Below are 14,584 nucleotides of genomic sequence, written 5' to 3'. Positions count from 1 at the left end.
TTTTCATAAAAATCTGATAATATACAGGGAAATAAATGTGAACTAAAATGTGGAATAAATATTATCCACTTTGGCAACGCCAAAAAATGGTATTTAACAAATTTTACATCATTGACCCCAACTTATTTAGAAAAAATGGTTGTTTTTAGGATATGTCCTGATCAATATTGACAAAACGCACAAAAACATTTTTTTTTTTTTTAAATGAAGAAATTATTTTTATAAATGCACTTAAAGATGATTCAAAAATGAAATATGTATAATTCTTTGTGGTTACACCATGGGACACTTTCAGGAGCACACAGTCTTACTTTTGGTTAAAAAAAATGTTGCAAATGTCATTTCAAATGACAAAAAACCTAAAAAAAAAAAACCCACATAATATAGATATTAATAAAGCAGATGCTGCTTTTAAAAGTATTTTAAAGACATTTTTGAATTTCTCATCTTGCCAACTCTTATTTGTCACTGACCCATATATGTACACCTGTACATCAGTATGGTGTTGAACAGCATCTGACAGCTATGTCAGAACTACTGCATCTGTGTTTTGAAATGGACAATCCAACAGTCACACCCACCTTACACAGTGATTGGCCAGGTGTGTGGAGATGAGAAAGAAGGCAGGATTTGAACTCTGTCTCTCAAGCTCCTTTTTCATTCTTTACACAAATACATTATCCCCTCTTATTAGAGCCCATTGTATAGACAACGTGTGTGGACATTAAATGTGCCTTGATGTGTTTATTTTCAACTTTGCATGGTGTCTGGAATGTAGTAATCTAAACAGAAACTGGACTATAGTACTCTATAGTACCACCAAAATACATTGAATACATCTTCTCTGTCATCAGACCTGCTCTATGAGAAAAACGCCCTGAGATAAGTTTTATTGTGATCTAGCGCTATATAAATAGAAAATGATTAATTGATTGATTGATCAAAATATTTGACATGTAAATCCTATATGAATATTGAATGTTTTTCTTTATATATGAAAATAACCCGTTATTAAGAAAAGGGAGAATGATATGAGAATCGTATCCTTTTAATAATGAATTTAATGAGACTATTGTATGTTCTATCACAGGTGCAACCTGCGTCCTGAAGAAGAAGTTCTCAGCTTCACAATTCTGGAATGACTGTCGAAAACATCATGTGACTATTTTCCAATATATTGGTGAACTCTGCAGATACCTCTGTAACCAGCCTAAGGTAATCCTTAGTATTAATGACCTCTTATACAAATAATATTATGCTTTCTTTGCATGAACAAACTCGCAAAAGTGTGTATTCCCACATGAGCAAGCACTTGGCGACAGTGGCATGGAAAAAGAGAGAGAGAGGAAGGATAAGAGAGAGAGAGAGGAAGAATAGGAGAGAGAGAGAAGCACATTGAAAATCAACATTGAAGCTAGAAGGTCCGGGACTAGAATCTGTCATCCGGACGTCTACAGGCCCAGATTGCCTGTGAGACGAGAAAGCACAGACAACTCCGGGGAAGAAGTTTAGGTTATTGAATGCATTCATAGTACATGAATGTTAATGAATATAGATGGATGGATAGAGAGAGAGAGAGGAGGAGAGAGGAGCTCAGTGCATCATGGGAGTAGGAGTCCCCCGGCAGTCTAAGCCTATAGCAGCATAAACTAGGTTCTGGTAGGTACATAAGGTACTATGAGCTCTTTAAGATATGATGGAGCCTGACCATTAAGAGCTTTAAAAGTGAGGAGAAGGATTTTAAATTCTATTCTAGATTTTACAGGAAGCCAATGCAGTGAAGCTAAAATAGGAGTAATGTGATCTCTCTTTCTAGTTTTTTGTCAGAACGCGTGCAGCTGCATTCTGGACCAGCTGGAGAGTCTTTAGAGACTTGTTAGGGCAGCCTGATAATAATGAATTACAATAATCCAGCCTAGAAGTAACAAATGCATGGATTAGTTTTTCAGCATTATTTTGAGACAGGATGTGTCTGATTTTTGTAATATTACGCAGATGAAAATAGGCAGACCTTGAAATTTGTTTTATATGGGAATTAAAGGACCAATCCTGGTCAAATATAACTCCTAGGTTCCTTACAGTAGTGCTGGAGGCCAAAGTAATGCCATCCAGAGTAGTTATATCATTAGATAATGTGCTTCTGAGGTGTTTAGGGCCAAGCACAATAACTTAACTGGTTGCTTTCATCTGGCTTTATTGATAGATATAATTGAGTGTCGTCTGCATAACAATGAACATTTATGGAGTGTTTCCGAATAATATTACCTAAAGGAAGCATATATAAGGAGAATAGTATTAAATAAAGGAAGCATATATAAGGAGAATAGTATTAAATAAAGGAAGCATATATAAGGAGAATAGTATTAAATAAAGGAAGCATATATAAGGAGAATAGTATTAAATAAAGGAAGCATATATAAGGAGAATAGTATTAAATAAAGGAAGCATATATAAGGAGAATAGTTTTGGTCCAAGCACTGAACCCTGAGGAACACCGTGTCTAACTTTTGTTTGCATGGAGGATTTATCATTAACATTTACAAACTGAAATCTATCTGATAAATATGATTTAAACCAGTTTAATGCTGTTCCAGAATTTTCCAGAATGATTTCTGTCTGTGTGATTATTGAATGTTGATTTGAAGTGAAAGTCTTGAAAGAGTGACTCAGTCTTGGGACTAATCGAGTAACACCAAAACCATTCTTAAATCATCCTAAATATTTTCTTCCTTTCCATTCCACCTATTACATTCTACTCTAATTAATTCATTACTCTATTCCATTGCTTTCTGTTAATATCTCAACATCTACATTTAACACCACACACACCAGACTACAAAACAGATCAAGAGAATCAACATGCTGATCCACTGAATGCTTGACAAAGTGAGCAAGTTTAAGTAGAGTGAAGGAACAAAACATAGATGCCCTTTACAGTAGGCAGAAGTTTTTCTCTGTTGAGTCCTTCTACAGTTACGGCTACTTGTATGTCATTTCAGTAACATTGTGCACAACTGTTGCAGAAAGACAAGCACAGTCTTTGTTTTAGTGTTTGCGTCCTCCCATGGTGGACACATAGACCAGCACGCACACACAGTATGAGAGCAGAGCATGTTCTTATTGAGGCTGGACTCAAAGTCCTCTTTGTCCACTTGTTTTGTTATGTCGCTGTGTGGGTGAAAGGGTGGCTGTGGCACTGTCCTCACTACTGATTGGCACTGTCTGGGAAATGAAAGATATGCACACGAAGAGCTCATAACCAAAGGTTCACAATATGTGCACACAAGAGTGAGTACTAATTACTAATTGTTATTCTGTAAATATGCACAGTGATCAATGTGCAAATAAAATGTTTGCTCAAATGTGGTTTTGGCCATGAGGAGTACAGATCTAAAGTTATCAGGGAAACTAGCTGAGCAAATGTTAGCAGCAACTCAGCTCGCTCTGGACATCGTCAGAGAAACACAGATGTTTAATGTGAAACTTCTTTATTTAGTGTTTGTTTGTTTTTTTGTTTTTTACCAGTTTTTTTGGGGGGGGGGGGAGGCCTCTGCAGATAATTAGGCTCCTGGTAAAAACCTCCTGAACTATGAACACTGAAGATCAAGTAAATCCTTGGAAGTGCACTGTTTCCCCGAGTCAGATGGGTAAATCAGTGTGTGTATGTGTCCAGTACACTGGGATGTGTGTAGTTTAGGACACTGACTTGAAGCAGGGGAAAGTGCTGAGCTATCTTACTTTCAGTACTATAGTGGATAATGCTCAGTTGACGTCTGGTAGAAAGTGTGATGTCATGTAGGCTAATAGTACATTTAACCAGTAGCTCCCCATAAAAGATCCTTTCTCCAACAGAGCTTGAGATGTGGGCGATGCCTCTCATTGGCTACAGCCCCACATTGTTGGAATGCTGAACATCTATAAAGATGTTCTGCTGGAGTCAATACTTGATCTTAAAGCTACAGGAAATTCAAACATGTACATTTGTAATAACATAATTATGTTGTTTTGAAACAGTTACAAAGTATTTAGTCACAAACAGGAAATGGTGTGCTGCTCTAGGAACCGCCTTTGAAGTATGATTGACAGGTTATTACTCTAATTAGCTTGTAAGGGATCTTTATTGAACAATGGTTGTTGTGTTGAGGTGTATCAGGTTGTGATCAGGTTCCAGCTACATTGATATGTATTTGGTTTCTTGTTTAGTTGAATATGGTGAAGTTGCTCTTGTGTTTTAGGTTTGTTTCCATGGATATCTTTATTTAGTTGCCATGTAATATAAACACCCCTTCCACCCTGATTCCAGAACAAGTCAGAATACTGAACACTAGGATATTTTTAGTTTTTATTTGAAGTGTTGTGTAACTTCAGGGGTGGCTGTGGCTTGAGCAGGTCATCCACCAGTTAAAAGGTTGGTGGTTTGATCCCTGACTCATTAACATGTCAAGTCCTTGGGCAAGATACTGAACTCCAAATTGCTCTCCGTGTGTGTGTGTGTGTGTGTGTGTGTGTGTGTGTGTGTGTGTGTGTGTGTGTGTGTGTGTGTGTGTGTGTGTGTGTGTGTGTGTGTGTGTGTGTGTGTGTGTGTGTGTGTGTGTGTGTGTGTGTGTGTGTGTGTGTGTGTGTGTGTGTGTGTCTCAAAGTTGACTTCCATTTACACTGATTTTCAATTTCTTTCTATGAGTATGTTCACATCTATTTGAATTAATTATATTTCTTTGTCTGTGACACACACACGCCAACACACACACTACATATATTTCCTGAGCATTGTAGTTTTACAGCTCTTTACATAACTGACATTTCTCTGTATGTATACTACCGTGTCAACTTAATGAGATGATCAGATATTTACATGGAACTAATTTGGAATGAATTTACATCTGATTGAGAAATGATCATTTGACACCTGTCTGATCTACTCTGTTGATGACGTCACTTCTCTCTCCGTTCATCAGACAGACATGGATAAGGTTCACAAGGTGCGGATGGGAGTGGGGAACGGGCTTCGGCAGGATGTTTGGCGGGAGTTCCAGAGTCACTATGGAGACGTTAAAATGTGCGAAGTGTACGGCTCCACTGAGGGAAACCTGTGTTTCATGAACCACATCGGCAAGATTGGTACTGTGGGTCGCTCCAACTTCTTCTACAGGGTGAGTCCTTGGCAATTCCAAAGCATGATACGAAAATGTCCCCGGTCATAAATGTAAAGTTCACCACTGTCAAAATAGTTTGCAATCCACATGTCAGCATTCAGTAATGTTGTGTCCTGTGTGAAAGCTCCATCCAGATCTACCTCACCTTCACCAGCAAATCCACTTATTGCAAAATTCCATGAAAATGAACTTCTCCTGTTAAAAAGTTGTGCCATACATTTTAGTGTGACGGAGTGGTTTTAGGCTGAAACATTCATTACAACCAACAGAAATCACAAACGTATTGAAGGTGATCCATAAACTTGGATAAACATGTACACATACGTAAACATACATACACACAGGTACACACAGATACACATTGTCTCTTTTTACCGTTCGGATGGTTCCACAGCAGAGGAACAACAAAGCAGACGAAAGCGAGTTTCATTCACTAACATTATAAGACACGAGTACTTGATACTTTAACTAAAGCTTTCAGTGAAATGACTGCAAACATTGCTTCTGCTTCCTTACCTCCTGTGGAGTCAACAAGCAGAAATACGGGTAAAGCCACTCCGCCATCGCAAGCCACATTATTGGTGGAGGGTGTATTATTATTATTATTATTTTGTTTTTATTTTATTTTTATTTTTTAAAATAAAGTTTTATTGGTTCAACAATCATCATTTACAGAAACAATATGTTTTGAAACAGTAGTAGTAATATGAAAATAGGGAAACAAACAGATATACAACGCCAGGGGTTACAAACTAAACATAAATATGAAATAAAAATGGTGTACACAATATAAAAAAATATATATTACAATTATAACAATACATTAAATTTGGAGCACAGCATCAACGTTTTCACAGCTTTTCTATTGCAAGAGGTAGATAATGTTTTAATGTAGGACTCTGCCTCCTTTTTAAAGGTACAAAAGGAAGGTTTAGTTTTTAACACTTTACATGAATGTAAATATAATATTATTATAATATTATATTATGAATATAATACTTGGCCAGGAATATGATGAGATTACATAGAAAAAATACATTGTTTAAGTCTCTCCTATAATTTGTAAAACCAAATAATACATCGTTCAAACAAAGTACAAAGGCATCATAGATATAGTCCAATATAAAACGACAGATACCTTGCCACAGACTCCGAGTGTGTTCACAAGTCCAAAATAAATGGAAGACAAAAAAATGCAAGATACATCAATGTCCTTCTTGAATCTTACTAGAAATGACTTGACAGGATAATAGCGATGAATGATCTTAAAAGAAATGTCTTTAACTTTGTTAACCAGTAGATATCTACAGTATTAGGAAGAGACCATATTTTTACATTGATACAATCAGTCTGGAATAAGGTGCGGATTTTTTTGTTATTTTTACAGGACGCTGGTTGAAAACATATTTTCCCTATAGGTGTGTCAACTGGATCAAGCAAAGGTGTCGTAATAGAAGGAGGAAAGGTATAATCAACACCAGATGGAATGGCATCAAAAATAACAGCAAATTCTTTAGGTGTCACAGGGATCTTATAATGACAAAGAAATTCTTGGTAACTAAAAAGTATTCCCTCCTTATTGATGGAAGGTGTATTATTAACAGTCCACACTTAACCACAGTGACATCACTGCACTCCTGCAGCAGGAAGTGTGTGTGTGCATCATTTGATTATAGTGACATCTGTACAGGGGTTAGAGTGGGTTTGGCAGGACCACTGTGTGCTGTATTATGTACAATACTGTTCTGGCGTAGAAGAGCATCAGTGTTTACCGACAGCATGAGGCTCTAACACACATCTGCATTACACTTTCCAAGAATACTCCCAAGGAATGAATCACTGACATCCTGCCCAGTACATTTCACATTCCTGACTCACTGTGTGTGTGTGTGTGTGTGTGTGTGTGTGTGTGTGTGTGTGTGTGTGTGTGTGTGTGTGTGTGTGTGTGTGTGTGTGTGTGTGTGTGTGTGTGTGTGTGTGTGTGTGTGTGTGTGTGTTGTGTTTTAAACTTCAGTCTGCATACCTATGGGATCTTCTGAGTAAAGTCCAGCAGAACTTATTCAGGGTCTTGACAGCTTTGTTCATCTTCATCTTCCACTGAGTGACACTAAATGCTGAATTTGAGTTTGGTCTGCAAGTGCAAGGCATTGTGGGTATTGAAGTCTTGACTATCCGTACATTTTTAGGAAAAATGAAAAATTTTTGGAGATACACTTACACTGAATCTCATGTGAAGTAGTGAGCTGGGATCTGGATGTGGTTTGCGTAGCTTAGCATAAAGACTGGAAGCAGGGGGAAACTGCTAGCTTGACTCTGTCTAAAGTCCAAACACATTTAGCTTCTCTAAAGCTTACTGATTAACATGTTGTTCCTTTTTTTGTTTAATCCATACACATAAACATTTGTGCAAAAATGATATTTGATTTTTTAGGAAGACTTAAGAGTGTCTGGGTGGAGCTTCCTGAAGTCTTGTTATCACAGTGAGGTCTCCAGGTTTGGTACTATCATGCCTCTACAGAGACCAAAACCAAAATCTGAGCCTGTCTGACAGCTGTCTTGTAGCAGAGACACTGCATAGAAGTAGTGAGTGGATGGATACACTGTTGTTCACCAAGAAATGTACTTCTATGTAGTTTCTTTTTTAAATGTGAATATTGTCTTACATCTTTAGACTTCTGTGACAGTAAATGGAATATCTGATCTTTCATGGACCAAACAATTGATTATCAATCAATTACTTAAGAAATGAATCAGCAATAAGGAATTGAATCATTAATGCAACCCTAGCTGATTTCTTGATGCTGGAGTTATGTGGTGTAAATACCACACAGTAACATTTATGGTTCAGCAAAGACTGTAACGTTCCCTACTCCCATCCGCACCTTGTGAACCTGTCTATTCTTAAAGTCCCCTTCCACTCAAAATGATGTTTCCTCTTCTTGTTCCTTCAGTTGGATGTGTGAGCTTCACTCTGCACAATGTTGCATGTACAGAGTTTGTTTTAGCATTCATCAGCTGACATAGATGCTCACCAGAAATCTCAGTTTAACCTTTGACCTTGATTTGTGACATCACAACTAGTTTGGATCCAGTGTTCAACTTATAGTTGTGTGATGTGCAAACTTGAAGCCTCCAGTGCATTTACACTGAGAATGGACTTTACAGTGAAGAATCAATCAATCTTTATTTATAAAGCGCCAAATCACAACAAAGTCATCTCAAGGCACTTTACACATAGAGCAGGTCTAAACCCAACTCTTCAGGTTTCATTTTAAAGAGACCCAACATTCAAGAAGCAGACATCTTTTGGCAAATGAACAATGTTTGCATATTCAGACATTCTGGAATTTTTAATGACGTAGAAGGAGATGATGTCATTTCAAGATGATAGCATACAAGACACCCAGATTATTATTGAAATGAGAGGAGAGCATTTTACTGTATATACATCTTAAAACATGTTTGGAAGGGATCTTTAAACATTTGAAGGCAACCCATACAACACACATGTATCTTTAACTGTTGCAGTGGCAGATTTGAATTTGAACACTAAAGTGCACATGGTAAGTAGTGGGGGGAGGAGTAAACAGCTTACAGAAGATCTGCCAGGTCATGTATTAGCCAGGATGTGTGTGTCCTCTATTACAGGGGTCTTAAATGGGTCAACCAGCTGACTGTAGTTGCTGTATATGGGTTAATATAAGTATCAGGAACACCTGTGAGATATAAGCTATTCCAATAACAATACCAATACATGTATTTGTGTAGAATGAATGAATGAAATGAATTACATTACAATATAATGTTTCTGTTCTTTTTATTATATTTTATTATACATGGTAATGATCATGAATCTGATTTTATGTATGAAATAACAAATGAATATTAACCAAATCTATAGTACAATGTATACATTTTAAAATAATACTACACAAACCTCAAAAATGTAAGAATACAAATTCACATAACTTTCTACAGATTTTCAGACCTTCACTAAACTGAACATTTTTCATTAAACTGACTTTTAATGTTGTTAGCATTCCCAGTCCTATAGATACATAGCTCATCATTCCCCTCTTAAACTGAGTGAAGCCCTGCTATGTGATTGACTCCAAACAAGTCAATTCTTATTACACTTTCAAAATAGAAAATGTCTTGTAATATGATATAATTAACTATTAACTATAATACAACTGTCATAGAATATTCAATACAATAGAAATGTCAAAAGTATTCTGTATATTCTAAATATTTTAGCAACACAATGCACCACAATACTAACATCTTAGAATATAACGTAATAAGAAATCATTTAATACAACACTACATCACAACACAATATATTAAATTGTAGTAACAATAAATCTAAAAACAATAGCAAGATGTTTTTGCAGTTTCTTATATTTTATTATATTTTCAATAATATAATATAATATAATAATTAACATTACTTGTAAATAATTAGTCAGGTTATTACCATTATTACCTTGCTGGGTAAAGAAGAGGTTGGGTAAAGAATGTCAGCTACATAATCAGAGCTAAAGCTCAAGCTGTAAGTCTTTTCAGACAGAGAGGATGAACAGTGGGGAAGCTTACCTGTGGCTGTGGTACTGTAGGTATTAACCACACTAATTCTAGTCTGTAGGGCTACCGTTAATCATGTTTAATCATCCAGTTACAAAAGGATGGCAAAATCAATTTAGCTTTTAAGCTCTGACCTGAGTTATTCTTAGACCCATCCTTATGGCCCACAGACCATTATAAAACCTAGTTATACAAGTGAAACATAATGACTTCAGGACATTTCCTAAAAGAGGTAACAGGATTGACAGTACTAAAACATTTAGTTATCCAAGTGTTAGTGTGTAATTGAATTTTGTTCTCTTGTTCAGAGAGAGAGAGAGAGAGAGAGAGAGAGAGAGAGAGAGAGAGAGCATATATACAGATGATCAGCTTGTTCTCATACACTTGAACTGAATATATTGTAGTTCTAATAGAAGTAACAAACGTTGAGTATGATATCACCCAAGTAACACTGAGGTTATTTCACAAGAAAAGTTTTTGAAATCTTGCTAGACATTACAAATACTAATCATAATTGTAAACATGTAGGAAATACAGTGTAATGATTCCTCCTGTTCATACTGACCATTAGAAGATCTCTTCATCATGTACTTACAATGGAAGTGATGGAGGACTAAATCCACAGTCCTCCTTCTGTGTAAACATGTATTTAAAAGTTGATGTGAAGCTAATATGAAGCTTCAGCGTCCAAATGAGTCAAATCTTCATCTTCTATGTTTCAACGTTACAGTGTTTTTAGTACCAAAGTTCCTCTTCTTGTTACTATACTTCCACCACAGCTCAACAGGGAAACACTAAGAGGGAATCTGATGGTAAAAAGACTGTAAATGTGTCAGATATCACTTGATATGACTAACTCACACTGATGAAGCTCAATAGAAGCTGATCATCTACTTTTAAATGACTGTGTGGACACACTGTGGATTTAGTCCTCCATCACTTCCATTGAAAGCACATTTGAAGGAGATGTTTTAATAGTCAGTATGAACAGGAGGAATGATTACAGAGAGGAGAACCTCTTTACTGTTCATATGGTCACATGACTGCTGTTTCATGACATGAAAAATTGTGAATATATCCTTTAAAACTCAAGAAAAAGCTAGTTAAAATTTCTTAAAAGTAGGAAGAAGTATCATTTTGGGCCTGTCACAACCGCTTCACCATGTATTTTTGTTTGTTTGAAGAACAATTGCTCTGACATTTTCTCAGGAGACATTTTGATATGCTACAGCAGGAAACAGCTGAATAAAGGCTGCATTCAGTCAGTGTTCCAGTTCCAGGCCTCTGGTGTTGTGCATGCTGACTCACTGGCATGGTGTCCTGGCACATCTAAATGGAACTGAGCCATCACTAATGTTATTTGTGGGTGATAGTTGCTTTCATTAGTTTAGACTGCTATGTAACCGCACCATGTAAAAATATTTTCTTCTAACTTTTCGTGCAGCTCCTGTTCAAGTATGATCTGGTGAAGTATGACATGATTAAAGATGTACCAGTGAAAAATCAGTATGGATTCTGTCAGCGAGTGAAAAAGGGTAAGAGCTCCTAAATATTACCATGAATAAATATAATGCTATAAATACATTTCCTTTCATGATAGTATTGATTTGATACTTTCTGTCATATGTGTGTTCTCAGGTGAGACAGGACTTTTACTGTCTAAGGTCAGTGCCCTCAGCCCTTTCTTTGGCTATGCTGGAAGCAAACAGCTGACTGAGAACAAGCTGATGAGGAACGTATTTGTGAAGGGAGACGCCTACTTTAACACAGGTGACCTCATGGCTGAAGACCATGAGGGCTTCATCTCCTTCAGAGACAGAGTAGGAGACACCTTCAGGTACAGTTGGATAAGATTTGTTTTTGTTTTTTTACTACAGGTACAATTCACAGACCAGGACTAGGAGTTTGAAACATCTGGACATTAACCAGGCAGGGAGGGTCTAACAAGGAGATGATTCACTAGCAAGGACCACACTTTCAACAAGATACATTTAAATGATTTATTAAGAAAAATGATTGATGTGCGTAGTTCCTCTGCTTGCTGACTGCGTTGTTGGAGTACACTATACCACAGAAGAAACAGGATGAGAGGAATGGGGGAGGGGCAGGATACAAGAGCGGAAGAGGAGGAGAGGGTTAGGTGGTATTTATAGGAATGCCAGAAGTTGCAGTGTGGTCCTGCTCCTGAAACTTTGCTGAATAAACTTCAATATTGAGCATCATGGGAAATGTAGGATCCGGCATTTTTGGAGCTTGACCCATACCATGGTCAGGATATCTCAGCCTTTGCTGCTTCAGTTTTGACCATTCTTTTTTTTTTTTTTTTTTTTTTAAATCTATCTTGTTTCCCAAGTATATGGATTTTCAATAATCAATGGAGTAGCTCTTTAAAAGAAGCAGCACTTTCCATACATTTGTAAATAATTACACACTTATTTTTAAATTGCCATTTTCTGTTTTATATTTTGAGAGTCTTCATGGCTCTTTAAGTAAAAACAGTATTCAAAAGGAATTTCATTTCACTCATTTGTTGAATGAGTGTACTGGTGTAAGAAGAGGTTCTCTTCACATCCTACAGCAAAGTGCAGCTCTCACAGCGGGGAGGCAAACTTCAGAGAGAAAAGATTGGAGTGCATTGATTTTGACACTACTGTGTTTTGACTCTGATAAAGATGCAGTGGAACTGATAATCATGACTAGACACTTAATAGGGAGATGGGTCTGTAACAGGCTATGTTGTGATTACATATTTTTAATGCAAAGCTTACTATAATTACAATGTTAATCACTTAAATGAAATATTTCCCCCCCCCCCTGATTTCAGGTGGAAGGGTGAAAACGTAGCAACAACAGAGGTGGCAGAAACTCTTGGACTGGTGGATTTTATCCAAGAAGTCAACGTGTATGGAGTAGAAATACCAGGTATGTTTGTATATTGCGGCTGAACAGACTTCACCTAGATGACAAAACAAAATTACAAAACTTTTCAAACGTATATGTTTTCAGAATAATCAACGACTGGTAAATGTACCACATACTGCATATTAACTTTATTATTGCAGTAGTTTGCAGCTAAAGACGGCCCTAGCTGGGATCCCATTCTGTTTCTATTGACAGCCCAAACAACCCCACTGACAGTCAATGGTTCTGGAGAGTGCTGGCACAAGTAACACTGAACCATGTTGTCCACAGGACATGAGGGCAGAGCAGGAATGGCTGCCATGATTGTAAGACCAGGCCTGACATTTGATGGGAACAAACTGTTTGAGCATGTGGTGAGAGATCTACCAGTATACGCTCGAGCCCACTTCATAAGGCTTCAGGTAAGTGTCTGCAGCTTGATTTGGTTTTGATGAATAGTCTTAGAACAGAGCAGTGAGAAGCTGAAAGGAACACTGTGACACCAGGTGCTTAAACATATCATTACACAACTGTAAGCTTGTGAGTACAGACCTAGTTCAAAGGATTAGTTCAACCCAAAACTAAACTGTTGCATTTATCTTATCACTATGGTTCCCAGTGCCCGGTCGTGTAAGTGTGTAAACGTGCCCTTATTACACTGTTCTGCTTCTTGGGCTGGCTGTGGCTCAGGTAGAAGTCTTCTATTAAACATGAGGATGATGATGATTGGCCCCAGCAGTCAGCAGGTCACTCCCTGGGTGTGGTCTCTGGCAGTGATGTCATCATCAGAGACAGTAACACATGTGTGACACATCACTGTCACTGTCTTCTCTATTCAACCTAAACTAAAGTGTGTGTGTTTGAATCCTGTATATATTATGGTGTATTAATATTGAACACACTGAGCAGAGCAGAGATGAGTAGCATGTATAAAAGCACATTCCAAAGGAGACAGATGGTTTACTCACTAATCACCTGCAGCAGCATTTCATATGCTGTGTCAGTACGTGTATTACACCCTCTAGTGTCCATTAGCTGCTAGTCCTTTGTCCTGTAGTTGATCACTCATTGGGGACAGCAAACATTTAAAAGAAAGTGACCACCACAATTTCCTGTGATGTCTTCGAAAGATATATATCTAGTGTTGGGTGTTTGTAATAAAACAAAATACCTGGGTCACTACATTACAGATCACATCTCTGATGATGATGACATATATAGCCAGTGTGGCACATTATATGCCACATAAGCTAATATGTTGACAAGGAAATTCCACATGTGCTCAGACAATGTGAAGATAAGGCTCTTCAAGGCATATTGTACTCCTTTATTTATACAGCTCCCTTGTTGACGTAGTTTAAAAAGGCGAGCATGCTTATAATGACTGTATGAAACACAGGTACTGTAGTGCAGGTTATCTGTTCTGTAGAACATGAGTCAACACTTTCAAAGCCTTATTGAGGAGTTTGATGTATAAATGTATTTGTCGCCGGAACGTTTCTTAGAACAACCTTGTTAGTCTGTTGTCAGATCCAAAGTATAGATCCATACATTACCAGTTACCTGTATGGAAACACTGGTATGAATGTCTTTTATAACTAGTGCAATGCTTTTATTTTTCTATGTATCTGATATGTCTTTCTTTTATATATATTATGTCTGTATTGTCTGTGTGTTTTTAAACTGGACCCTGAGTCTAACAATGATGATGATGATGATGATGATGATGATGATGATGATGATGATCATGATGATGATGATGATGATGATGATGATGTTGATGATGATGATGATGATGATGATGATGATGATGATGATGATGATGATGATGATGTAAAACAGAGATAAGCAGCAAGTCCTCACATCTGAGAAGTTGCAGAAAATGTTTGGCACTACTGCTTGAAAAATATTTTTCAACCATCAGTTACTGAAATAGTTTCTGATTC

At 37.1% G+C, this 14,584-nt stretch overlaps 1 protein-coding gene across 1 annotated transcript in view; it reads left to right on the top strand.

Moving 5' to 3' along the window:
- Window positions 1–14,584, top strand: part of slc27a6 (solute carrier family 27 member 6) — a 30,054-nt gene that overhangs the window by 13,277 nt on the left and 2,193 nt on the right. Inside the window, exons 4-9 of the mRNA XM_062435069.1 lie at window positions 1,091–1,215; window positions 4,956–5,150; window positions 11,182–11,272; window positions 11,376–11,574; window positions 12,562–12,659; window positions 12,930–13,060. Of these exons, the coding sequence (XP_062291053.1) occupies window positions 1,091–1,215; window positions 4,956–5,150; window positions 11,182–11,272; window positions 11,376–11,574; window positions 12,562–12,659; window positions 12,930–13,060 (839 nt within the window). The remainder of the gene's footprint in view (window positions 1–1,090; window positions 1,216–4,955; window positions 5,151–11,181; window positions 11,273–11,375; window positions 11,575–12,561; window positions 12,660–12,929; window positions 13,061–14,584) is intronic.

Source organism: Scomber scombrus, chromosome 15 (genome assembly GCF_963691925.1).
Source record: "Scomber scombrus chromosome 15, fScoSco1.1, whole genome shotgun sequence".
Taxonomy (NCBI): domain Eukaryota; kingdom Metazoa; phylum Chordata; class Actinopteri; order Scombriformes; family Scombridae; genus Scomber; species Scomber scombrus.
The sequence above is the reverse complement of the archived record's forward strand: the minus strand, read 5'-3'. Positions and strand labels throughout refer to the sequence as shown.